Source organism: Mobula hypostoma, chromosome 8 (assembly GCF_963921235.1).
Source record: "Mobula hypostoma chromosome 8, sMobHyp1.1, whole genome shotgun sequence".
Lineage (NCBI taxonomy): Eukaryota > Metazoa > Chordata > Chondrichthyes > Myliobatiformes > Myliobatidae > Mobula > Mobula hypostoma.
The window spans coordinates 62,526,341-62,553,986 of record NC_086104.1 but is presented as its reverse complement, the minus strand read 5'-3'; the positions used below and the strand labels follow the sequence as shown (position 1 = coordinate 62,553,986).

Genomic DNA, 27,646 nt, shown 5'->3' with positions numbered 1-27,646 from the left:
TTGGATAAGCAGGGCAGCTCTGTGAGGATCATGTTTTTTGATTTCTCAAGTGCCTTCAATACCATACAGCCCTCATTGCTGGGGGAATAGCTCCGTTCAATGCAGGTTGGCACTTCCATTGTATCGTGGATAATGAACTACCTAACTGGCAGACCACAGTTTGATGGCTTCACAGCTGTGTGTCAGATATGGCTTTCAGCAGCACAGTGGCTCCATAGGGGACTGTATTGGCTCCCTTCCTGTTTACCCTGTATATCTTGAACTTTAGATACATGAATCATGTCATCTGCAGAAATTCTCTGATGACTCAGCAATATTTGGGTGTATAAAGGGTGGATTGAAGGATGAATGCAGGGCCCTGGTGGAGGACTTTGTCAAATGGTGCAAGCTGAATCAACTGCAGCTCAACATCAGTAAGACAAAGGAGGTGGTGATAGACTTTAGGAAGACTAAGCCTGCATTGCTCTGTTACTATTGATGGTGAGGACTCGGATGTGGTGAGGACTTACAAGTACCTAGGGGTGCACCTGGATGATGACTTGAGTGAAGTACCAACACAGAGGCTGTGTAAAAGAAAGGCCAGAGTCACTTCTACTTCCTGAGGAGACTGAGGTCCCTTGAAGTATACAGGCCTCCCCTTCACATGTTCTACCAGTCTGTTGTTGCCAGTACAATCTTCCATGCAGTGGTGTGCTGGGGCAATGGGATCAACACGAGTGATATCAACAAGCTCAATAAACTGATTAGAAAGGCTGGCTCTGTTACAGGAGTCAAAGGACTCTATGGAGAATGTTTCTTACCCTCTGCATACCACCTTGGCTGAACAGGGGAGCACTTTTAGTAATAGATCAAGAAAACTGCATTGCTCCAAAAGGCACTATATGAGGTCATTCTTACCTTCTGTCATTAGTTTCTTTTATGAGTCAACCTATAGCTGGGGAAATGATGCCCCCCCCTACTGTTAAGACTGTTTGAGGAAACTTATTTTTTATGCTTTCTTACTTACTGCTAATATTTGTATATCTCTATATCTGTGGACTTGTAATGCTACTGTGACACTGTAATTTCATTTGCGATCAATAAAGTATATATATGTGCTGCATATTACATGCATTTTGAATTATATTTATTAGCCTATTTATGGTTATATTTTGGTTTATGTGCTGTAGGTGATATACATTTTGTGAGTGTACCAAGGTCCAGAGGAACATTGTTTTGTTTCGTTGTATTTACTCGAACTTGAAATGTGAATAAATCCTCATCTTAAGAATAGTCTCCAATAATATATTTATGATTGATGTAAAGCTCATTGGCTGATAATTTTTTTTGGATCATTTCTATTACACTTCCTAACAAGAATAATAATGGTTATTCTTCACCTTAGCCTGAAACAAAAGAGGATACAGGATTTTTGTCCAGGTCCCAACAATCTCATTTTTTTCCACCCTCAAAAACCTGGGATAGATCCCATCAGGCCCATGGAAAATATCCAACTTCATGCTTTTCAAAAGAATCAACACTTCCTCCTTCTCAACATCAATGTGCCCCAGGACATCGGCAATACTCCTCACTATCCTCCACGCCCTTCACTTTGCTGAATACCAATGTAAGGTACTCATACAGTTCCACACCCAATGCCTCTGGCTTCAGACATAAATTCCCACCTTTGTCCTTGAGTGTCACTATCCTTTCCCTGACCACCACTTTGTTTAATTCTTTCCTTGCTATCCTCTTCAAACCTTTATGGAAACTTGCTGTGTACAAATTAGTCATCACATTTCCTACAACGGAGGTTACACTTCAAAAGTCGTTTATTTTGCTGTCGGTTGCCTATCTTGAGACCACAAATGTACTTGTACAAGTGCACTTTGTTTGTTCTTATTTCATGTTCATGTCCTTGGTTTTTGCAAGTTTTTTTTTTAATTGGTTTCATTCATAAAGATAACATTAAAAATTAGCAACACACAATTCCTTGAAAAGCATAAAACTGCTGCAACCAGAAATCTAAAAAAGAAAAGGCTGGAAAATTCTAATAAAACTTCATTGATCTGAAACATTAACTATTTCATCTGATTTTGCTTGACCTGGCCTTCAGGTTCTGGACCTGCATTCTATCGCTAAGTAAGTCAAGAGAAGTATCTCCCTTGTTGAAATCCAATGGAAAAATGTATTGCTCATAATGGACCATGCTGGAAACATTCAACAGGGCAGGCAACATCTGTGTGGGAGAGGGGGGTATGTTACTGTTTGCATCTTTTTCTATTTTATTTCAAAATTTCCAGTATTTACAGCCTTTTAACTTTCATGCCCCATGATAGATTTTGGCAGAGACTTTTCATGAAAGAATGTGATTTTATTATTGAGAAAAGCCATCTGTTCATTACATATTAGATTCCTCCTGTATGTTTGGTTCACTTTACATTTTGCTCTCAAAGTACTACTCTTACTCCATAGAGATGTGAATGGTTGTTTTGTGGTATCTCTCATAGCTTTATCACATTCTTAACAAGTTCTTCCCATTTTGTGGACTAAATTCATCCACATAATTTGAAATGCATGCATCTACAATACAATTCTAGGGTTTAATTGGTTTGATGAATTATGAATAGCCTCTTGGTGAACCATCATCCTTGCTGTCTTCACCTCCCTCTAAAGGCTTCCATTTTTCTTCCTTTACTTATCAAATCCAAGCACTGGTAGTCCTTTGTGTTCCTGTTTATTTCCCTCCAGAAGCTGTCTTTAATCTTCACTCTCCCCTCCAACCACCTTGCTCCATGTGCCTCCCACGTTATTTGTGTAAGTTGGCTGCCACCTATCATCCACCTTCTAATCTACCCTTCTCCTTCCCTACCCGGCACAACTTTTCTGACAACTTTTACTCCTCCTCAAGCCACCAATCACACTGGACTTACATAGAAACATAGAAACATAGAAAATAGGTGCAGGAGTAGGCCATTCGGCCCTTCGAGCCTGCACCGCCATTTATTATGATCATGGCTGATCATCCAACTCAGAACCCAGCCTTCCCTCCATACCCCCTGACCCCTGTAGCCACAAGGGCCATATCTAACTTCCTTTTAAACATAGCTAATGAACTGGCCTCAACAGTTTGCTGTGGCAGAGAATTCCACAGATTCACCACTCTCTGTGTGAAGAAGTTTTTCCTAACCTCGGTCCTAAAAGGCTTCCCCTCTATCCTCAAACTGTGACCCCTCGTTCTAGACCTCCCCAACATCGGGAACAATCTTCCTGCATCTAGCCTGTCCAATCCCTTTAGGATCTTATACGTTTCAATCAGATCCCCCCTCAATCTTCTAAATTCCAACGAGTACAAGCCCAGTTCATCCAGTCTTTCTTCATATGAAAGACCTGCCATCCCAGGAATCAATCTGGTGAACCTTCTTTGTACTCCCTCTATGGCAAAGATGTCTTTCCTCAGATTAGGGGACCAAAACTGCACACAATACTCCAGGTGTGGTCTCACCAAGGCCTTGTACAACTGCAGTAGTACCTCCCTGCTCCTGTACTCGAATCCTCTCGCTATAAATGCCAGCATACCGTTCGCCTTTTTCACCGCCTGCTGTACCTGCATGCCCACTTTCAATGACTGGTGTATAATGACACCCAGGTCTCGTTGCACCTCCCCTTTTCCTAATCGGCCACCATTCAGATAATAATCTGTTTTCCTATTTTTGCCACCAAAGTGGAAAACTTCACATTTATCCACATTAAATTGCATCTGCCATGAGTTTGCCCACTCACCCAACCTATCCAAGTCACCCTGCATCCTCTTAGCATCCTCCTCACTGCTAACACTGCCACCCAGCTTCGTGTCATCCGCAAACTTGGAGATGCTGCATTTAATTCCCTCATCCAAGTCATTAATATATATTGTAAACAACTGGGGTCCCAGCACTGAGCCTTGCGGTACCCCACTAGTCACCGCCTGCCATTCTGAAAAGGTCCCGTTTATTCCCACTCTTTGCTTCCTGTCTGCTAACCAATTCTCCACCCACACCAATACCTTACCCCCAATACCGTGTGCTTTAAGTTTGCACACTAATCTCCTATGTGGGACCTTGTCAAAAGCCTTTTGAAAATCCAAATATACCACATCCACTGGTTCTCCCCTATCCACTCTACTAGTTACATCCTCAAAAAATTCTATGAGATTCGTCAGACATGATTTTCCTTTCACAAATCCATGCTGACTTTGTCCGATCATTTCACCGCTTTCCAAATGTGCTGTTATCACATCCTTGATAACTGACTCCAGCAGTTTCCCCACCACCGACGTTAGGCTAACCGGCCTATAATTCCCCGGTTTCTCTCTCCCTCCTTTTTTAAAAAGTGGGGTTACATTAGCCACCCTCCAATCCTCAGGAACTAGTCCAGAATCTAACGAGTTTTGAAAAATTATCACTAATGCATCCACTATTTCTTGGGCCACTTCCTTAAGCACTCTGGGATGCAGACCATCTGGCCCTGGGGATTTATCTGCCTTCAATCCCTTCAATTTACCTAACACCACTTCCCTACTAACATGTATTTCGCTCAGTTCCTCCATCTCACTGGACCCTCTGTCCCTTACTATTTCTGGAAGATTATTTATGTCCTCCTTAGTGAAGACAGAACCAAAGTAATTATTCAATTGGTCTGCCATGTCCTTGCTCCCCATAATCAATTCACCTGTTTCTGTTTGCAGGGGACCTACATTTGTCTTTATCAGTCTTTTCCTTTTTACATATCTATAAAAGCTTTTACAGTCCGTTTTTATGTTCTCTGCCAGTTTTCTCTCATAATCTTTTTTCCCCTTCCTAATTAAGCCCTTTGTCCTCCTCTGCTGAACTCTGAATTTCTCCCAGTCCTCAGGTGAGCCACTTTCTCTGGCTAATTTGTATGCTACTTCTTTGGAATTGATACTATCCCTAATTTCTCTTGTCAGCCACGGGTGCACTACCTTCCTTGATTTATTCTTTTGCCAAACTGGGATGAACAATTGTTGTAGTTCATCCATGCAACCTTTAAATGCCTGCCATTGCATATCCACCGTCAATCCTTGAAGTGTCATTTGCCAGTCTATCTTAGCTAATTCATGTCTCATACCTTCAAAGTTACCCCTCTTTAAGTTCAGAACCTTTGTTTCTGAATTAACTACGTCACTCTCCATGTTAATGAAGAATTCCACCATATTATGGTCACTCTTACCCAAGGGGCCTCTCACGACAAGATCGCTAATTAACCCTTCCTCATTGCTCAAAACCCAGTCCAGAATAGCCTGCTCTCTAGTCGGTTCCTCGACATGTTGGTTCAAAAAACCATCCCGCATACATTCCAAGACTTCAGCCTCACCCCTCCCCTTCCCCTCTTTATACTGGCCATCTCCTCTCTCCATTTTCAGGATTTTGACCTGCAAGATCAACAAATTCTTCCAAACATATTTTTCTATAGTGGGGAATAAACAGCTGAGACTCTTCATCAGGCCAGGAAAGGAATAAGATGGTGGGAGAGGGACCAGAGTGCAAACTGCAACTGATAGGTAAAACCAGGTGAGAGGGAATGTGGGTGGTGAGGAAGGTAATAGGTGGAAGTAAAGGGCTGAAGAAGGAATCCATTTCTCATATTCAGAGTAGCTTCCAACATGATGGCATGAACATCAATTTCTCTAACTTTCGATAATTTTTCCTCTCCCCCCGAACGTATGTCAGTGATGATAAACTTGATTCTGACTCTTTCTGCAGCGTGGCAACCGGAATTGAATATGCACGCTCCACGTGTGTCCTAACAACCAGAACATGACGTCCCAACTCTTAAACTCTATCACTTGGTCAATGAAAGCAAACACGCCACATGTCTCTTCACCAACTACCCATCTGAGTTGCCACTTTCAGACAACCTTTCGTAATTTGGGCGAGCACCTCCGCATCATCCGCCACAAGCTGGACTTCTCGGTGGCCAAATGTTTTAATTCCAATTCCCGTTCCGACGTATCGATCCATGGCCTCCTTTTGTGCCAACATGAGTCCACCCTCAAGGTGGAGGAGCAACACCTTATAGTTCCAACCTGATGACATGAATATTAATTTTTCCTTTCGGCAAACATCCCCCCCCTATTTTTTGTATCAAAACTATATTAGTTTATACCGCTATCAGTTTTTCCAAGACAGTAGTTGCACTTAAATTACAATACAGTTACTACCGTCTATAAAACAATCTATACCGCGGGGGGCGGGTCCACCGCTCACGGAAATCCCCCCAATGTGCCGGCCATGACTGCGTGCTCCCTTTCCAAGGGCAGCCGGACATGCACGTATCCTTTGAAAAGGGGCAAACAACCGGCCCGGGCTGCGCCCTCCACCTTCCGCCTCCTAGACCTGGACCTGCGAATGGCCATCTTGGCAAGGCCCAGGACCAAGCTCACTGGGAGATCCTCGTCTCGCCCGCTCCTCTCCAAACTGGGTTCCCTTCCTCTATTCCCCATTCTAACCTTTTATTTCTTCTCGCCTGCCCATTATTTCCCATTAGCTTCCAGCCCGCCTTTCTCCCCAACCCCTACTTTTTTTTATTCTGGTATCTTCCCCCCTCCTTCTCAGCCCTGAAGAAGGGTCTCAGCCCAAAATGTTGACTGTTTACTCTTTTCCATGGATGCTGTCTGACCTCCTGAGTTTCTCAGCGTTTTGTGTTGTGTTGCTTTGGATTTCCGGCATCTGCTGACTTTCTCGTGTCTATAAATGTGTACTTGTCTCTTTTCTACAACACTCGGCCCTATTTACCTAGTCTGGTTTTACTCCCAAGGTCACACAACTGAAAAGTGTTTCTCTGTCCTCTAATGTTGCCTGACCTGCTGAGCATCCCTGAACTTGGAGAAGACCTGAAACCACACACAGATAAATGAAAAAAGACGCTTCGGGAAGGCGGAACAACCGCGATCTGACCTACCTTCTGGCGTGCCAGACGCCCCGCCTGCCGCGTAGCCGGTTGCCAAGCACCGGTCGGTGGCGGCGATGAGCAGCTCCAGTCCCTATCGAGTCCCGGCTCTCACCTCTCCCATTGACCGGCAGAGCGGAGAATTCACTGCCTTGTACGAGAGAGAGCAGGCCCTGGATCCAGGAATTACTTTGTGTCTGAAATCCGCTAGTAAAGTAAAGGTGGGGAAGCGAGTATGAGGGCCTTGGCGTCCTGTGTGGCCATGGGCGGGGAGGCAACGCCGTCGCTTTATCGGCGGATACGTGGACTGCTAACAGCACAACTGTTTTCAAACAGGCCTTTCCTCTCAAATATAAACGTCTGATTTGGATGTAGTTTAGATTTGTCAGCTACCGTTTAAATCAAAGGTGTTTTGATAAGATTTGATTATACGTTACAATAAAGAAGCAGTGTTGGATGCCGATCTGTAAACGATAAAGAGCAGCCTGACTTCTTGTCCTGCTGTCTTGGCGCTCCAAAGCCCAGTGACGAGCAAGTAAGATTGCATCTGCTGTAGACTTCTTGTGGCGATAGGCTAAATGCAGCAGGTCCATGTCCTTGTTCAGGCAGGAATCAGTTCCTACCATGACGAACCTCTCAAAGCGTTTCATTACAGCAGATGTGAGTGCTTCCGGGCAAAGTCATTGAGGCAGCTCACCCTGCTCTTCTTGGACACCGGTATGATACCTCCCCTTTTGAGCAGGTGGAAATATTCGACTGCAACAGTCAGAGGTTGAAGATGTCAGTGAACACTCCGGCAGTTAGTCTGCATAGATTATTAGTACCCTGCCAGGTACATCGTTGGAGCCTGTCTCCTTGTAGGGTTTACCCTCTTGAAGGAGATTCTGACATTAGTCTCCAAAACAGAGATCGCAGGGTCGCCAGATGTGAGGATTCACACCAGCATAGTTTTATTCTCCGTTTCAAAGCGTGAATAAAAGGTGTTGAAATAATTGGGGCGGGGAGGGGGGAAGTGAAGCATCACTGCTCAAATGAAGATTATTTAACAGTCATAGAAACTAGTCATTATCAGTATTGATGTTGAAATGAAAAGATTCAGATTTTCTGCACATTGTTCAAACTCAAAACAAAAAGGCCTAAAGTTGAGTGAAACAGATATAATTAAATATTCCTGTCTTGGAATGGATAGAATTAATTTAGCCATGGTATTGAGGACAAGGGAAGTATGAGTAACTCTGACTACAACTTCTAGATTATTACTTTTTTAAACAGTCGTTATTAATCATTATACTGTTACTTTAACTGATCTTGTTTTGGAATAGATAAATGATGCTCTGCGGTTTCTGCTTATTTAGTTACTCCCATTTATTTCAGCCTGAGTCTAATTATTTAAATTTAATTTTATTTACAATTGCTAGATACTTATTCTTGGCATAATCTTAGAAAAGATTGCTTGCCTTTTTAATAAGCACTAATCAGCGATTTGTTTATGCGAATGGAAGCCAGAGCAATGAAAACAATTATTTAACTATCCAGCTCCATAGAGTCAAAGAAATTTAAGACACATCAGGAGGCCATTTGGCCAATAGTGACTGTCAGTTGAAAGAGAGCTACATAGTCTGTACCAACCTTTTAAAATCCCAATTTTAAAATTGTTCAAAAGTGGTTCTAACTCCCCCTTTCTTTCAGATAATGTGTTCCATATGCACACCATCTTAAGAATGAAAAGATTTTTCAACAGATCCTTGGGCTTTATGCATCCTGTTATTTTTATTTTACCCAAATGTTAAGGGAAATTGGTTTGCACGCAATCTCAATTTTTCCTGTAATTTGGTGACCAGAAAAGTTAAGTAGGTTGAACTGATTCTGATGAAAGGTCTTAAATCTTGCAGTTTGAAATTCAACTCTGTATTTCCTGTATTCAGAACTGTGTGAGTGGAAAGAGAGCATGATATATTATACGTTGTTATACTTTATACTTTATTGTCGCCAAACAATTGGTACTAGAACGTACAATCATCACAGCGATATTTGATTCTGTGCTTCACACTCCCTGGATTACAAATATTAAATATCAAAAATATTAAAAATAGTTAAAATGAGTAAATATTAAAAATTTAAATTATAGATCATAAATAGAAAATAGAAAAGTGGGAAGTAAGGTAGTACAAAAAAACCGAGAGGCAGGTCCGGATATTTGGAGGGTACGGCCCAGATCCGGATCAGGATCCGTTCAGTAGTCTTATCACAGTTGGAAAGAAGCTGTTCCCAAATCTGGCCGTATGAGTCTTCAAGCTCCTGAACCTTCTCCCGGAGGGAAGAGGGACCAAAAGTGTGTTGGCTGGGTGGGTCGTGTCCTTGATTATCCTGGCAGCACTGCTCCAACAGCGTGCGGTGTAAAGTGGGTCCACGGACGGAAGATTGGTTTGTGTGATGTGCTGGGCTGTGTTCACGATCTTTTGCAGCTTCTTTTGGTCTTGGACAGGACAACTTCCATACCAGGTTGTGATACACCCTAGAAGAATGCTTTCTACGGTGCATCTATAAAAATTAGTGAGGGTTTTAGAGGACAGGCCAAATTTCTCAGAAAAAATATACAATATAGAACAGTATAGCACAGGGGACAGGCACTTGAGCTCATGATGCCTGCACCAAACATGATGCCAAATTAAACCAATCCCTTCTGCTTTCTAAGGATCCATATCCACACATTCTCTACATATTCATGCACCTATTCACCAGAAGTTCCCTAAACAACACTTGTATTGCCTCCACCACTACATCTGACAGCATATTCCGGACACCTACTACTCTCTGGGGGAAAAAATTCTTTAGTTTATTCATTTTGATGCCATGAAACTTACCTCACAATCTACTTCATTAAGGCCTTGTACATTATTGTCTGCCTTTTCTGCACTTTCTGTGTAACTGTAACACTTTATTCTGCATTCTGTGAATGTTTTCCCTTGTACTACCTCAATGTACCAATGTGATGAAATGATCTTTATGGATGGCATGCAAAACAAAGTTTTTCACTGTATCTTGATACATGTGTCAATATTAAACCAATTTACATGTTACCCTTCAGATTCTCAGGACATTCAAAATGACTATTAATGTATTTTTTAAAGTGTAGTTGCTGTTGTACTACCAAGCAGCCGATTATGTATAGCAAGGATCACGAGCAACATAATAACTTCCAGGCACATTAATTTTGGTGATAATTATTTAAAGATTGTTCAAGATGCTACAGCTAACTCCCCTGTTCTTTTTCATGCAGCGTCTTGGGGTCTTTTACATCCAGTAGAGAGGGCACACGGGCCTTGGTTTATCTCCAATATTACTACACTCCAGTAATACTGCACTAGTGTGTTAGGCTAGAATTTTTTCTCCAGAGTAGGACCTGAGCAATTTACCAACTCACCTAGGTTTCAGCGCAGTCAGCAGTGCCACCAACAAATGGATCTGACTTATTTATTCAAATCTATATTCTTCCTTCAGCTTATAATGTTTTAATACTAAGTTATTTAACTAATTTGAGAATGACTGATACAATTTTTTGCAGAAGAAAATCAATAGTCACCAGATTTTAAGTTTTGTAATTCATTGGTTTTCATGGTTTGTTTGGCTAACTTTCTGTTTTGATTTTATTCTATGTTTCTGCTTATTATTTTAAATGTACCATTGACTCTGCTCACCTTAACAATATTACAGTAGTAGCAGTACAGTATTGTATTTGCTGAAATGACATAAGCAAATCTTAACTAACAGGGAAACATTGATTTTCTGTTTTTAAGAATGAAAATAATTTTGATCCAGAAGAGCAAGTAGACACTGAAGGTTCCTTAAACTCCAATGATTTGTATGGCAAGTCCAATGAAGACTACTATAAGAAAATAGAGAAACTAAAAAATGCTTATATTCATACTATGGCAAAGCTAGAGAAATTGTACAGGAATAAACTTCATGTCAGAAATGATATCATTGATTCAGAGGATCTCCGTGGAACCCCATTGTGTTACAGGTAGGCACGATGATCACTAAATATAGTATGTTCACACGAAAACTAAATTGATTTTGTGGTCTACCTAAATACAGAGGAAAATTAACTGCATACTCCTAGGCTTGAGGAAGCAACAAAATGAATAGTATAAATTGTTAAATCAATATTGTTTTGAACTGAATATCAGTATCTGTTGCAAGACTCAACAAACAGAACTCTTAAAATTTTTGTTTCCAGAAATAGATAATTACAATTTATCCTCCCACTTCTGGTTTGCCAGCACTTTGGCAATGTTCGAGTCAATGTTATTTATGTTTCTTTTCTAGTCTTCTATCTGCAATATTTTCTGCTGAATTGCTTTCTTGCTGATATGTTACTCTCTTTTCTGGATGGGAATATCTCTGATCATTTTTTAAGATCTTTTGACTCTACAGAACCTGGCAGCTCCTTTCATTTATCTATTCTACCATACTAAGAACAATTATTAGCAACTTTTTTAACAGTACTTTCTTAAACTCTCAACTTATTGCCATTGGCATTCTGACATCAGCTTTTTATTGGTCAGTTTGACAAATAACTTGTTCCCATCTTCAGTATCCTTATTAACACAAGATCCTGGATCCAGCCTACTGCTGCAAAGCCACAATAGCTACCAGAAAACTGACATCCAGCAGATTTACAATTCTTCAGTTCAACAAGGGTTATCTTTAAGAAAAGGATGGCACAGAATTTTGTTTTTATAAACACTTCCCTGTTGTATTTCTTTCTCTTATTCTTCCTTTCATCTGATGTTTCCTTTCAAGAGCTGAATCTTAAATGCGGCATTGTCACTGAAGCATTTTAATTTGAGATCCAGTAATGCTTTTTCTCAATTAATCAGAAGAAATTACAACGATATGTGACATCTACATAGTTGCTCCTGTTTTCCAATCTTTTTGAAGCTTTCAATTTTTCTTTCAATTTTTATGTTTTTATCTAAAAAAAACAAGTTTTTTTAGTCCTTTGTCTACCCTGCCTGTTATTTCCTCAAAAATTTCAAACAGATTTGTCAAGGAAGAGTTCCCCTTAAGGAAACCATGCAGACTCTGACCTATTTTATCATGTATGTACCTTCAAGTGCCCCGAAACCTCATCCTTCATAATGGATTCTGGCCTCTTCCCAACTACTGAAATCAGGCTAACTGGCTTATGTTTCCTTTCTTTTACCCCTTCTTAACTTAAAGAGTGGAGTAACATTTGCAATTTTCCTGTCCTCAGGAATCATTCCAGAATCTAGTGATTCTTTAAGGATCATTATTAATGCCACCACAATCTCTTCAGCTACCTCCTTCAGAACCCTGGAGAGTAGCCCAGCTGGTCCAGGTGACTTATCTACCTTCAGACCTTTCAGCTTCCTAACCAACTTCTCCTTAGTAATAGCAACTACATTCACTTCTACCCTTTGACTCTTGAATTTCTGGCATACTGCTGGTGTCATCCACAGTGAGTGCTTAAGTAAAATATTTATTAAGTTTTTCTGCATTTCTTTGTCCCCAATTACTACCTCTCTAGCGTTTTTGATTCCAGCAGGCTGATATCCACTCTTGCCTCTCTTTTACTCTTTATATAACTGAGAAAAACTTTTGCTATCCTCTTTTATATTATTGGCTAGCTTACTTTAATTTCGTCTTTTCTGTCCAATTTGCTTTTTTAGTTGCCTTCAGTTGGTTTTTAAAAGCTTCTCAATCCTCTAACTTCCCACTAATTTTTGCTGTATTATATTCCCTCCCTTGTGTTTTTATGCTGTCTTTGACTTCCCTTGTCAGCCATGGTTTCCTCATAGAATACTTCTTTGGGATGGATCGTGCACTTTCTGAATTGCTCCCAGCCATTGCTGATCTGCCATCATTCCCACTAAAGTCCCCTTCCAATCAACTTTGGCCAGCTCTCCTCCTACTTCTGTAATTCCCTTTATTTCACTGTAATATTAATGCATTTGATTTTAGCTTTTTCCTCTCAAACTGCATGGTGAATTCTGTCCTATGATCATTGCCCCTTAAGATTTCCCTTTTTTTAAGTTCCCTAATCAAATATGGTTCATTACACAACACCCAGTACAGAATTGCCTTTCCCCTAGTGGGCTCAACCACAAGCTGCTCTAAAAAGCCATCTCACAGGCATTCTACAAATTCCCTGTCTTGGGATCTAGCACCAACCTGATTTTCCCAATCTACCTGCATATTGAAATTCCCCATGACTATTGAAACATTGCTCTTTTTAATGCCTTTTCTATCTCCTATTGTAATTTGTACCCCACATCCTGGCTACCATTTGAGGGCCTGTATATAACCCCCATCAGGTCTTCTTACCCTTGCAATTTCTTAACACTACCCACACGATTCTACATCTTCTGATCCTACATCACTTCTTTCCAAGAACTTGATTTCATTTTTTTTTACCAACAGAGCCACCCCTAACTACCTGCCTGTCTTTTCGATATATTATGTATTGTTGGCTGCTAAGCTCCCAACTATGATCTCCTTTCAGCCACGACTCAGTGATACCCACAACGTTATGCTTGCCAATCTCTGACTGCGCCACAAGATCATTTACTTTATTCCGTATACTGCATGCATTCAAATATGGCTTCTTCATTCCTGTATTCATCACCCTTTTCGATTTTGCTCCCATATTACACTTCAACTCATCCCTCTGCCTGCAGTTTTGCCCAATTATCTGCCTTCCCTTCCCCTCAGTCTCACTAAATACTGCATTGATTTGTATACCAACTGGCCCGTCCTCAATCCTATCACTCTGGTTCCCACCCTCCTGCCAAATTAGTTTAAACCCTTCCCAAAAACTAGTAAATCGGCCCACAGGGTTAAGGTAACCTGTCCTTTTTGTACAGGTTATACCTTCCCCAGGAGAAATCCCAATGATCCAGAAATCTGAAACCCTGCCCCATACCAATTCCACATGTTCATCTGCCAAATCATCTTATCCTCACCCTCAATGGGCGTATGGTACAGGCAGTAATCAAGAGATTACTACCATTGAGGTCCTACTTTTCAGATTTCTACTTAGCTCCCTAAATTCTCTGTTCAGAACTTCATTCCTTTTCCTACCTATGTCGTTGTTACCAATATGTATCACGATTTCCAGCTGTTCACCCTCCTCCTTTAGAATGCTATCAACCTGATCTAAGAAATCCCTAACCTTGGCAGCTGCAAGGCAACATAACATCTAGCTGTCTTTCTTATCCATAGAATCTCCTGTCTGCTCCTCTAAGTATGGAATCCCCTATCACTACTGCAGTCCTCTTCTTCCCCGCTTCCCTTCTGAGCCACAGAGCCAGGCTCAGTGCCAGAGAACCGGTCGCTGAGGCTTCCCCCAGTAGGTGATTCCTCCCCAACAGTATCCAAAGCGGTATTATTGAGGGGAGTGGCCAAAAGGGTACTCTGCACTGGCTGCCTATTCCCTTTCCCTCTCCCGAAAAGTTGCTTCTACAACTTGGGAGTGACTACCTTTTTATTGTACCTATCATTCACTTCTTCATTCTCTCGTATGAACTGAAGGTTCATCCAGCTGCAGTTATCAGGGAAACTGGAGGTCTCCCAGAGTCCCCACATCTCACATGAAGAACATACCACTAACCCTGGATCAATTCTCAATGCACTAGCTGTGTACTAACAGACAAAGAAAGATAAAAACTCACCAGAAACTTACCTTGGCCTTTGCCCCTTCTCGCCCAAGCCTCTTGAGCCAAAGCCTGACTGCTCTAACACTGTCAAGTCACACAATGGTCATTTCTGCTTAAACTTTGTTACTTTTATTGGCTTTGGCTAGGTGGCTAATAGATTGCTATGATTGAAGCCCTCTGTAAAGTCCCAAAAGGCCCTGAGCTCTCTTTAAACTTCATGCTGCCTCAGCCAAACAAGCGATTGCTCACAATATAGAAGTCCGCTGAAACTTGGACAGGCTATAAGTGATGATTAATCCTAGGAACTTGAAACTCTCAAACCTCTTGATTTCAGCTCTATTGATGCAAACAGGACCATGTGCATTCCCCCCCCCTTCCTGAAGTCAATGACCAGCTCTTTTGTTTTGCTGACATCAAGGGAAAGGTTGTTGTCATGACACTATGTCATTGGGCTCTCTATCTGCTTCTTGTATTTGGACTCATCATTATTTGATACATGACACACTATGGTGGTATCTACTACGAACATGTACGTGGAGTTAGAGCAGAATCTGGTCACACATTTGTGAGTTTACAAGGAATAGTGTAGGGGATGAGGACACAGCCTTGTGGGGTGCTAATTTTGAGAATAATTATGACAGAGCTTTTGCTGCCTATGCTTACCAAATGTTGAAAGGACTAGATAGGGTGGACATAGAGAGGATGTTTCCTGTTGTGGGGGTATCCAGAACTAGAGAGCACAACCTTTTAGAACAGAGGTAAGGAGAAATTTTTTTTAACCAGAGAGTAGTGAATCTGTGGAATGCTCTGCCAGACTGTGGTGGAGGCCAAATCTGTGGGAATGTTTAAGGCAAAAGTTGATAGTTCCTTGATTGGTCAGGGCATCAAAGGATATGGTGAGAAGGCAGGTGTATGGGGTTGAGTGGGATCTGGGATCAGCTATGATGGGATGGCAGAGCAGATTCAATGCGCTGAATGGCCTAATTCTGCTCCTATGTCTCATGGTCTTACTGGCTGTGGTCTGTTTGTCAGGAAAGAGGGAATTTACAAAGAAAGAAGTTGAGTCCCAGATTTAGGAATTACGGACAAGAGAAAATCTGCAGATGCTGGAAATCCAAGCAACGCACACAAAGTGTTGAAGGAACTCAGCAGGCCAGCCAGCATCGATGGAAAAGAGTACAAAATGTCCTGCTGAAGGGTCTCAGCCTAAAATGTCAACTGTACTCTTTTCCATAAATGATGGGCTTGCTGAGTTCCTCCAGCATTTTGTATGTTTTTTTGGGAGTTATGGGATGAGTTTGCTAGCAATTATAGTATTGAAGTCAGAGCTATAATTAATAAACAATAGTCTAACATAAGTGGTTTTACTGTCCAAAAGCACCAGAGTTAAGTGTAGATTCAACTTACTTTTTAGCCTCATCTTGGAATGCTCTACAATATCACAGCCTTCGTTATCCTATTATCCTATTTTCTGTATCATCCACTTCTGAGTACTTGCATTGAGATATTCTCTTACAAGAATATGTAATGCAAGTTGTTTTTTAAAAGTATTTACTATATTATTAAATAAAACAAACTCTTTGTGTACATTTTTATAGTTCAACTTGCAAACTGACTACAGATAAAAAAAAAGATGCTCATCTTTCTTATTCAACCTTGGAGGTTGAGGTGAAGAGCACTGCATCCTTAAGCCTATCTGACTCATCCACTGATGATCAGGAAGTATGTGTGGAAAATTTCACATCCCATGGAAGGAATCAAATTCAGAGAATGTGGGATGGATTTTCTGTGGAGATGTATACCTTGTATGATAAACCCCAGAGGCTTGGAAGTTCAAATTTGCAGAAAGCAAAAATAATTAAAAAGGAGAAAAAACACTGGTCCCCAAAGATAACAATACCAGAGCCCTTCCAAATGACCATCAGAGAAGTTGAAAAGAAGCAGCAAAAAAATCGATCAAGATCTGAAATTGAAGTAGAGAATTATATGCTAAGCAAACAATTAGAAGAAGAAGTAGAATGCCAGAAAATTTTTCATGCAAATCCTGTACCAGCCCACACCTATATCCCACTAATGGAAGAAATAATGGAAAGGAATGAGGACAGAAGGAAATTTGTTAAGGCAAGGAGCAAAGAGATTCTACTGGCAATACAGAAACCATTTGCTTTTATTGAAAGGGAGGAAAAAAAGAAAGAAGTTAGAAAAATGCAAATAAAGGATCTTGATCTTTTAGTAAAGAAAAGAACAACATTTAAAGCAAAACCTGTCCCCAAGTATCTTCATGATCAGAAGGTCATTGACAGGATTAAAGAGGAGGAGCTCTACAGAGCAATAAGGATGAAGGTGAGAGCTCAAGAATTGTTAAATAGTGCATCCCTTCCTAAGAGCATGCTTAGTAATGCCACCTGTAAAAGAAGAAAAAGGGTGTGTTGTGAGCCAGATAAGGAACTGAAATTCAAACCCAAGATTAATGCCAAAGTTCCGGATTTTGAGATGTTGCACAGAAAAGCTCAGAGACAGCTCATGAAAAGCAAGATGAAATTGACAACTATATGTGAACCCTTACAAATGCATACTTTGCATGTTTTTTCTAATGGAAAGTTTACGGATGATACAATAGAAGATGAAACTGAGTTGAAAGAGGTGCACTGGCCTTTTATGTCAAGCAGCAAGCAGTCAAGATCACACAGCAGTGTAAATTCAACTCCATCAGGATCTTTGGATTTGGAAATTATAAGAAGCACGGAAGAATCAAAGAAGAAAAAAGCTATTGGGTAAGAATTATATCTTTGGTGTGATAAGTGTAATCAATGACATGTTAAATCAGATGATCCATACCTATTTTCTGAATTTAGCTGTTTTAGTGAAAAACTTACAAGAGAGCAAAGCTATTTTAAGCTATTTTTTGTGGAGTGGACTCATAGCTTTATACTGGCTTTGTCTGCTCTCTGTTCTCAGAGCTGATGTAGGATTGGGACGCAAAGCATGGATAATACCTTTTCTTGCACAGATGCTGCATGACTCATTATGCTTCTCTAACAGATTGTTTGCCCATATTCCAGAATCTGCAGTCTTTTTGAAGTTCATGTTGACTCCAGTAACTTCACTGACCATATCAATATCCATCTTTGAAAAAAATCAAATTGATCAAATAGTATCTTCTCTTAACAATTCTACTCTGAATATCTGAATATCCATGTCTTTCAAATGTAAATTGATCCTGAACCAATATTTTTTTTCAAAAACTTCACTGACATTACACACTCTAGCTTATAATACCCTGGCTTATACTTCATGCTTTTCTTGATCAAAGTTATATTACAGGCAGTCTTTCAGTCATCTGGCAGTTCACTTTTGGCCAACAAATTGGTGACATGCTAACAAAATGTATTGGGGAATTTTCTTGATTTTGTTTGTTAGTAATTTTTCATGCCTCCCCCCACTTTTCCCTCATAGCATCTTTTTTAAAACTCCAAACTTTATGCTGTCCAGCCTCCTTTTTCAGTTCAATATACATGTAATAGCTTCCATTTTCTTTGTCCAGTCTTCAGTATCTTTTGACATCCATGGTTTCTTGGACTTGTTTTCCTCACTTTTCATTGTTAGGGAAATATAGTACGCTAGCCCTGAACTCTCACTGTTGCACTTTTAAATGACCCCCATTTGTTGGAGACAGAAAATACTGCAGAGGCTAGGATCTTGAACATTTCTAGGATGTCTGTTTTAACAATATCCTGTCTTATGATATTGAAATTGGCATTTCATCAGTTCAAATCCTTAATTTCAAGTCCATCTTTATCCTGTCTCATAACTACCTTGATACTTGTGGCATGAAACTTACTACTTCCAAGTGGCTTTTCCATTGACACTCCAGCACCTATCCTGTCCAATGTTGTTCCCTCTCTAATAGGATCGTTTATGTATTAGCTCAAAATAGTAAAACAAGATGAGAAAGAAAAGGGCTGTCAGAAGGGTCTCTCTCTTTGAAGAAGGTATTGAGGGAATGGTTAAGTGGCAAATAACATTTGTGCCACAGAAGCCTTAGGCAGTGATCATCTCTGACAGGAGAACATCCAACCTCCAACTCTTGACATTTCAATTATGTGATCAGATCCCTCACTATCAATATCTTATGAGTAACCATTGGTTAGAAAGTTGACTGGACAGGCCATATATACCATGACTATAAGAACAGGTCCCGATATAAGTACCCGGTAGGACTCAACTCTTGACACCTCAGGGCCTTTCAATTGTCTGCAAGGTGCAGGTCAGGAGGTTGATGAACCACTGTCTGAATGAGTGTAGTGCCAACAATTCTGAGAAGTTTGGTATCATGATTTGCACCACAGATATACTTATGGAGACTGCCCATTCCAAGTTGAAAAGCAGGATTTCCAATATACCAAGTATTTAGATATGCACTCTCACTGATCTTCTGTAGTCTGGCATTGAATTTTCTCATGAGTTTCTGCAGCAGAACTAATGGGAATTTCTGACAACTGGCACGTTGGCACCTGTGCTGTCCTTGAATCCACCCCACTGTAATTTCAAACGCATGTAACATTTATGTCCTTTATTTCTAAATCATTGATGGTTGCATGTGAAGTCACAGGACACCATTCCTTCATATTCACTTTCTTCTTACTTTTCAATAATGCTAAGTGTTTAAGGGTGAAGTAAAATATAACGACATTGAAGGCAAATTCTGACCGATGGGGACCGTTGCTGAATATGTAGCAGGATATAATGAATTAAGCAATAGATGAGGTAAGTGGTGATGTATGCATTTGAAGTCACACAGAAGGACCATGAATCTAACGCGAGATCGCCCAACCATCTCCCTGATTTTTGTCAATTATCCCTTGCGATTGCCTCTACGATGCCCCTGATCTACCTCTTCTAGGTTAACCTCCTGTGCAGTGTCAGAAGATGAGCCTTGTTCTTTTTCTTTATCAGCCATTTATAACTGAAGCTGCAACACTGTATTCAGAATGAACTGCATCCAATTTTGCATTTTACAGTTTTGCCCCCATTGTGTTTTACCAGAAATCGTGAAAGAAAACAGACAAAATGCTATCTTTTAGAGTTTAAAGAGATGAAGGAAAGAGAAAACACAAGGCCTTTGCTCCAAAAGGTGCTGACACAGGTATGCTCTTAAAATATTTTGAGCTGCTTTACTGTTACACTTCACACACTTTAATATTTTATCCGGTTAATTTTTTTTCGAATCCTGCATATTTTGAAAGCATAACCTACTAACCCGACTCATGAGTCATGTTGAACTGGATCCTGTTGACACTGGGGTGTAAGCCCAAGGTGTTCCAGACTCTGCTGGCTTAACTTGAGCAGCTGCAGGACTAGTGGGTTCCCAAAGGTGAAGACTTATAAAAACTTTGAGAAGGAGCAAAGCTCATCTTCAGCTTAATCAGCAGTAGAATTGTTCAATATTTTAGAAATAATTTGGCGGGGTATGGGGGCACATTGAAGGGTTAAAAACTAGTAAAATGTGATAGATATTCTAAATTACTGAAAAAACCTAAAAGTATACAAATAATTAAAACATCAAACTACATTCCTTTTATTTAAGTGAATTTGCCTTTCTCTTCCATGATAATTGCAGCCTTCATTGAAATTCATGGAAATTTGGATCCAATGCCATATTCATTTTCATTTTGGAACTTCTACATTAACAATAAGTCCTGAAGATTAAAACCACTGTTTCTTTGGGTTAAATATGCAATACTTTTTTATTGAGAGGTGCATAGAATGTATATGTCATTTTTTAAATTGCAGATCTTTTTTCAAAACATTTTGTCTGCTAAGCATTATGACTAATTAGAATTTAATATTAAAAAGTTAACATTATCTGAGCAGTGTCTCTTGAAATGAACAGAAAATACATCAACAACTCATATGCCTTTAATCTACAGTAGTATCTGATTACATTTAGGTGTCCAAAACAACAAATGTGATATTTTGATATCTCAAAATATGTATTTTATTCTAGCTACAGCTATAATCACTGGTGTGAATTTGTAACAGACAGTTTAATAATGTTTATAAACTAAAATTGAAGCTGCTAACTGTTATATACAGATAAATGCTAGAAGATCAGCAGAGAAATATACTGCAGCACAAAAAGAACGAGGATTGAAGGAAGATTTTGTTTTCCAGCGAGGTCATTTAGCTTTGCATTCAAATAATCGAGAGTCTGTGAAAAATGAAGACAACAACTGTATAAAAGAAGAAAGGTAACTTCAGTTTAAACAATAGGTGTAGTTTTTACATTTTGGAGGTTTTCAATTTTCTAGTATTTCTTATTGTGTTTGAATAATTTGTAATCTTAGTTTATTAAATACTAATTGTTAAACTGGGATTCCAGGCTTTAAAAAACAAATTTGTAAAGAAACTTTGAAATAAGGAGAGTGTTCAAATTGTTGGTAAATTAAAATGTAGCATAATTAAAATCCTACCCTATCCTAAAAAGCAAGTCTAGTTTTGAAAAGAGTTATTGTTCTTAATACACAAAAAAACACTGAATTAAACAGCATTTAAAACTTTGTTGATATTTAGTGAACACTGTGGATTTAACTTTGAAATCTTTTATTTAATTTCAATATATGGGAGTTACTGCTGTTAAACTGCCTATATTGCAAAGTATTTTAAGCTTTGTCAACCATACACATTGTCTGAATAAAGTGATATGATCTATTTACTCTTGACTAAGAGAGGCAAAATATTTGTTATGGACTAAATAAATGAAATTAAATAATCTTTGGAATCCAAAAGATCACTTTTGGTAACAGAAATGTGATCTCAGGTGAGAAATAAATTATCTGTAGCATACACAGCTGAAATATTTTGTGCAATTATTGTTTTGGAACACTAGATCAGGTTTGTTCATTTGAAAAGGTTGTAGGACTATGACTGAAACAGTGGAGGCTATTGACTGTGTTAAAATTGTTCCTCTAGTTCTCAAGAGGAAGATTATGGACTTGACTTTGAAGATAATAATGAAGATGAGGAGTCAAGGGTTGCAGAAGAAAATCAAGACAGAATGTGAAGTTCAGTGACTGTAAAGTGGCAGGAAGTTTGAAGTATATATCAATGATTAACTGCATTAATTGAGATTTTTCTGAATGACAATTATGTTTCATTGCTACTGGGTACTACTTTTATAATATAATATGATCATAGACTGGCAAATTATAGAATTAATGACAAGTTACTTTATATTTTTATTACTGAACTAAAGGCCTTTTAATCAGGTTTGCAAATTTGTCTGGTGATTCTCAAATATACAGGAGAAATCCAACTGATGTTAATGCTAGCTGTATTTTTTGCAGCTGATTTAGATGCCGGCAAATACATTCTAGTGTTTGTTTGGAATAATATTTATACTGAATATTACCTGGCTTAGGTATTTGCACTAGCAATATCTTTGGCTGTTTTCTAAATATTTTGGCCAATTCCTCAATCTGCAGCAGTTGAAATTGAAGGTATCTTTATCATCTTGCATTGATTTCCAGAGATACCTATCTTGTAACAAAGACTTGATTTTGAAATTCTCATCTTCCTATTCAAATTTTCCTATTCCCTCAGTCCTCCCAAACTCTAAATTTCCAACAACCTCTTGGAAGCCTGTTTCTCTCAAATTCTGGTCTCTTGACCATTTCTAAATTTAATTGTTCTGCTATTGACAATCCTGCCCTCTCCAGTCTCCATAAGTTCTAGAATTTCCTCTGTAAACCTCTATATGTTGAAGATACTCCTTGACAAACTTTTTTGTGATCTGTCCTGATGTTTCATTATGAGTCTTAACATCAGTTTTGCTCCATTGAAGACAAAAATATATACTGTATATTTAGAGTGATACATTACAGAAACAGGCCCTTAAGTCTACTTCCCATTCCCATTCTGATATGCTAATCCATGATCTCGTCTACTGTCGTGATGAAGCCACAGTCAGGTTGGAGGAACTCCACCTTTATATTCCATCTGGGTAGCCTCCAATCTGATGCATGAACATCGATATCTCGAACTTCTGGTAATGGCCACCCCCCTTTATCATTCCCCATCCCCTTTTCCCTATCTCACCTTATCTCCTTGCCTGCCCATCACCTCACTCTGATACTCCTCCCCCATTTTCTTTCTTCCATGGCTTTCTGTTCTCTATCAGACTCCCCTTTCTTCATCCCTGTATCTCTTTCATCAATCAACTTCGTAGGTCCTTACTTCATCCCTCCCCCTCCCAGTTTCACCTATCAACTTGTGTTTCTCTGTCCTCATCCCCACCTTTTAAATCTACTCATCTTTTTTTTTTTTGCAGTCCTGACAAAGGGTCTCGGCCCGAAACATCGACTGTACTTTTTTCCATAGATGCTGCCTGGCCTGCTGAGTTCCTCCAGTGTTTTGTATGTGACCCTTAAGTCCAACTGGTCAATGCTGACTAAGATACACATCTAAACTCATCCCATTTGCCAGCATTTAGCTAACCTTCTAAACTTTTCCTATCCATGTACCTGTGTAGCTGTCTTTTAAAAGCTCAGGTACTTCCTCTGGTAACTCATTCCACATACATACTACACCCTGTGTAAAACAAAAAGATTCCTTCTCACTTTAAACCGATGCCAAGAACCCTACTTCTTGATTTCCCAAATCTGGGAAAAAGACAAGAGTACATTCACTCTATCTACGCGCCCCCCCCCCCCATGATTTTCTATACTTCCATAAGATCACCTCCTGCACTCCAAGGAAAGAAGCCCTATTCTATCCAACTGCTTACTATAACCCAATCTCTCAAGTCCTGGCAACATCTTTGCCAATCTTTTCTGCACTATTTCCAGTTTAGTAATATCTTTCTGACAGTAGGGTGATCAAAACTGAACACATTACTTCACATGCGACCTCACCAGTGTCTTGTAGAAGCAAACCAATACATTCCACCTTCTATAGGGATTCCCCTCTCTGAAGAATCTTCAAAGCCTTCTTCACCACCCTGAGTACCTGTGACTCTAAGTTAATTATGAAATCCAAGGTCCCTCTGTTTTACAACACTCCCCAGGGCCATACTGTTCACTGTGAATGTCCTACCTTGATTTGACTCTCCAAAATGCAAAACTTTGCAATTACCTGATTTAAACTCCATTTACCAATCCTCAGCGCCCTTACTTGGCTGATCAAGATCTCCCTGTAATTTTTGACTGCTTCACTGTTCACTATACTATTTATTTTAGTGTCATCTGCAAACATTAAAGTTGTACAAGAGCTCATGTTGTGATGGGAGATTTTAGCTATCCTAATGTAGTGTGGGATAATTAATAATGTGAAGAGCAAAGCAGTATCTTTTCCAGAGACTTTCATGATTGTTATTCTTGTGGTCCAATGAGGAAGTGGGGTGGCACCAAATTTGATTCTCAGAAATGACATGGGATAAGTGTTAATGGGGGAATATTTAAAGAATAGCAGTTTTAGAAAGGAATAAGTAAGAATTGATGGGAGAAAAACAGAGCAGCAATAATTTTGTGGGTTGAAAATTGATATGCCCAGGGCAAATTGGCATCAAAGGCTAACTGAATAATTAGTTGCCTGTCACTTGGAGGTAGCTCGGTTACTGTTTGAGTTTGTTCATGTGACAACAGTTGGGAATATAGTAAATAAGTGTTTTTTTTTAGAATCCCACTGATTCTCACACAGCTACCTGGAGTATACCTCTTCCTACCCTGTCACTTGTAAAAATGCCATCACCGTTTCTCAGTTCCTCCGTCTCTACTGCACCTGCTCTCAGGATGAGGCTTTTCATTCCAGAACTAATGAGATGACCTCCTTCAAAGAAAGGACTTCCCATCCTCCACCACCAATGCTGCCCTCACCTGCATTTCTTCCATTTTGCATATGTCTGCCCTCACCTTATCCTCCTGCTGCCACAACAGGGATAGGGTTCCTCTTGTCCTCACCTACCACCCCACTAACCTCCACATCCAGCACATAATTCTCCATAACTCCTGCTATTTCCAACAGGATCCCACCACTGTGCACATCATTCCCTTCCTCCCCCCCCCCCACTTTCCGCAGGGATAGCTCCCTACGCGATTCCCTTGTCCACTCGTCCCTCCCCACTGATCCTCCTCCTGGCACTTATATTTGCAGAATAAGAGTTACACCTGCCCTCTTCCCTCACTACCATTCAGTGCCCCTAACAGTCCTTCCAGGTGAAGCAACACTTCACCTGCAAGTCTGTTGGGGTCACTTACTGTATCTGATGCTTCCAGTATGGCCTCCTGTATATCAGTGAGACCCACATAGATTTGGAGACCGTTTCACCAAGCACCTATGTTCTGTCTGCATGAAAAATAGGGATCTCCCTGTAGCCAACCACTTCAATTCTACTTCCCATTCCCGCACCCTTTCCAATATATCAGTACATGGCCTCCTCTACTGCCCCAATGAGGCCACACTCCTGTTGGAGGAGCAACAACTTGTATTCTGTCTGGGTAGCCTCCAACCTGATAGTATGAATATTTAGTTCTCAAACTTCCAGTACTTGCCCCCCCCCCCACTATTCACCATTCCTTATTCCTGTTTCCATCTCTCACATCTCCTTACCCATCCTTCATTTCCCTCTGGCATTTCTTCTCCTTCTCTTTCTTCCACGGTCTTCTATCCTCTCCTATCAGATTCCCCTTCCTCCAGTCCTTTGCCTCTTTCATCAATCAACTTCCCAGCTTTTTACTTCACCCTCTCCCCTTTCCCAGTTTCACCTATTACCTGCCACCTTGTACTTCTTCCTCCCCTTTCCCCACCTTCTTACTTTGACTTCACCCCTTCCTTTGCAGTCCTGAAGAAGGGTCTTGGCAAAACATCAACTGTTTACTCTTTTCCATAGATGCTGCCTGGCCTACTGAGTCCCTCCTCTATTTTGTGTCTGTTGCATTGGGTGGACTTCTAATTGTTTATGGTTTGTATACTTTGCCACATGCACCCCATGCCCCTGGTGTCACAAAGGTGCCCGTGGATTTTCTGTCACTTTGTCTTCCTGATAGCATGGGCGAACACGGCTGCAGTGTCCTGATCCCTAAGCAATACACAAACCTCTGCAGTCAGCCAAGATACCTGGTTTGTCCTCAATGCACTTTACCATTCAGCTATCACTGATCCCACATATTCATCAATGCTGACATGATGATCATAGGGTCCAATGTCATTACGATTCTACACATTAAAATACCCATTGGTTAAAGGATTAGAAAACAGAGGACAGGCTTAAATTGATTGTTGAAAGATACAAAGACAATTTGAACATAGTGACTAGTTATTATTTAGAAACAAGAAAAAATCTGCAGATGCTGGAAATCCAAGCAGCACACACAAAATGCTGGAGGAACTCAGCAGGCCAGGCAGCATCTATGGAAAAGAGTATAGTCGACGTTTTGAACCAAGACCCTTCATCAGGACGGGAAATTTTGAATAGTAGATATAAATTAAAATGAGAACCAGTCTTCAAGAAATAAAATCTGTTAACATTTCAACTTCAACTTTCAAGCTATTAAAATCAATCATTGGGTGTGGGACATTCATATTCTGTCCCATTGCCACTATGCAGAGGAAGGCAATAGATGCAACGTTCATATTAATAGGTGCTCATTGAAAACTTCATGATGAGAACAGGGAACATATTAAGTGGCCATCACCCGTATTCACACATTGTTAAAAGGATTTGTAAAGCTTTGAGTTTAACAATACGGGTGACCTGAGTTCAATTCCAGCTGTTGCCTGTAAGGAGTTTGTACGTTTCTCCCTGTGACTTCTGGGTGCTTTAGTTTCCTCCCACAGTCCAAAGACGTACTGGTTAGCAGGTTAATTGGTCATTGTAAATTGCCCCATGATTAGGCTTGGATTAAATCTGGAATATAAAAGGAGAGATTTCCCTTAAATCACAAAGAAGCTGTTGTTACAGATGTTATCTACTGGTCGATCAAACAGGAATGATAATCCTGTGCTTCACCGCAAATATTGGAATCTTTTGTGTGTTCTGCTGTGGGTGTATGAAGAACGTAAACCAAAAATCCAGTACTTTATCATATAAATTTAATGGGTTTTAAATTATAAGATGGAGGAAATAGAGTGGTTATTTAGTCCTTTGAGCTGTTCTGCAATTTGTTGGGATCATGGCTGATCCAAAAATGCTTCAGTACTCTTTCTAGCCCATTCTCTGTAACCCTCGATATCCTTACTGAATTGAAATTTATCAGCCTCAGCTTTAAATATGCATTAAATGTGCACAGCTCTCTGTGACAAGTAGTTCTAAAGACTCACAACCCTCTGAGAGAAAAATTCCTTTTTCATTTCAGTTTTAATTGGGTTCCTCTTTATGGTAAAAACATTCTGCTTGATCCTGGATTCTCCCATGAGAAGAAACATTTACTCAGCGTTTACTGCAACTAGCCTCCAAAAATTTTTTAATGTTTCAGTAAAGTCATCTCTCATTTTTCTAAACTTCAATGACAAGACTTGCGGCCTGTTTAACTATTCCTCTTGGGATAATCCTTCCAAATCCAGGATCATCTTATTGAACCTTTCTGAAATAGCTGTGGTCTCATTGGTACCTTGTACAGCTGCAGGATGACTTCCCTACTTTAATACTCCAGCCCCTTGGAAGAGTGCCAGCATGCTATTAGCCTTTCCTGTTTGCTCTATTTCTACAATGCCTTTCCACGTTTTGTGCACAAGACTCCAAATTCCCATTCTGCTGCAGCTTTCCACAGTTTTACTCTATTTAAATTTTATACTGTTCTTCTTTACAGAATTAATTTCACCTTTCCTACATTTCTCTCCATTCTCCATAATATTTTCCCATTCACCTATCGATATATGAGGGGTGATTGATAAGTTCGTGGCCTAAGGTAGAAGGAGTCAATTTTAGAAAACCTAGCACATTTATTTTTCAACATAGTCCCCTTCTACATTTACACACTTAGTCCAGCGGTCGTAGAGCATACGGATCCCTTCCTTGTAGAAGTCGGCATCTTGGACTTTCA

The 27,646-nt window shown here is 40.0% G+C and overlaps 1 protein-coding gene across 1 annotated transcript; it reads left to right on the top strand.

The window, feature by feature from the left end:
* Positions 1–6,967: 6,967 nt before the first annotated feature.
* Positions 6,968–21,695, top strand: fam161a (FAM161 centrosomal protein A). Its single transcript, XM_063055986.1, has 6 exons — positions 6,968–7,148; positions 10,725–10,951; positions 16,208–17,383; positions 19,656–19,755; positions 20,706–20,860; positions 21,582–21,695. The coding sequence occupies exons 1-6, from the start codon at positions 7,005–7,007 to the stop codon at positions 21,670–21,672; spliced, it is 1,893 nt and encodes a 630-aa protein (XP_062912056.1). The 5' UTR covers positions 6,968–7,004; the 3' UTR covers positions 21,673–21,695.
* The last annotated feature ends 5,951 nt before the right edge of the window (positions 21,696–27,646 follow it).

Bases quoted from the DNA above. Each gene is read 5' to 3' on its own strand.
- fam161a (XM_063055986.1), top strand. From the start codon at position 7,005: ATGAGCAGCTCCAGTCCCTATCGAGTCCCGGCTCTCACCTCTCCCATT. The intron at 7,149-10,724 runs GTGGGGAAGCGA...TCTGTTTTTAAG, and splicing joins AATCCGCTAGTAAAGTAAAG to AATGAAAATAATTTTGATCC. The intron at 10,952-16,207 runs GTAGGCACGATG...ACATTTTTATAG, and splicing joins GGAACCCCATTGTGTTACAG to TTCAACTTGCAAACTGACTA.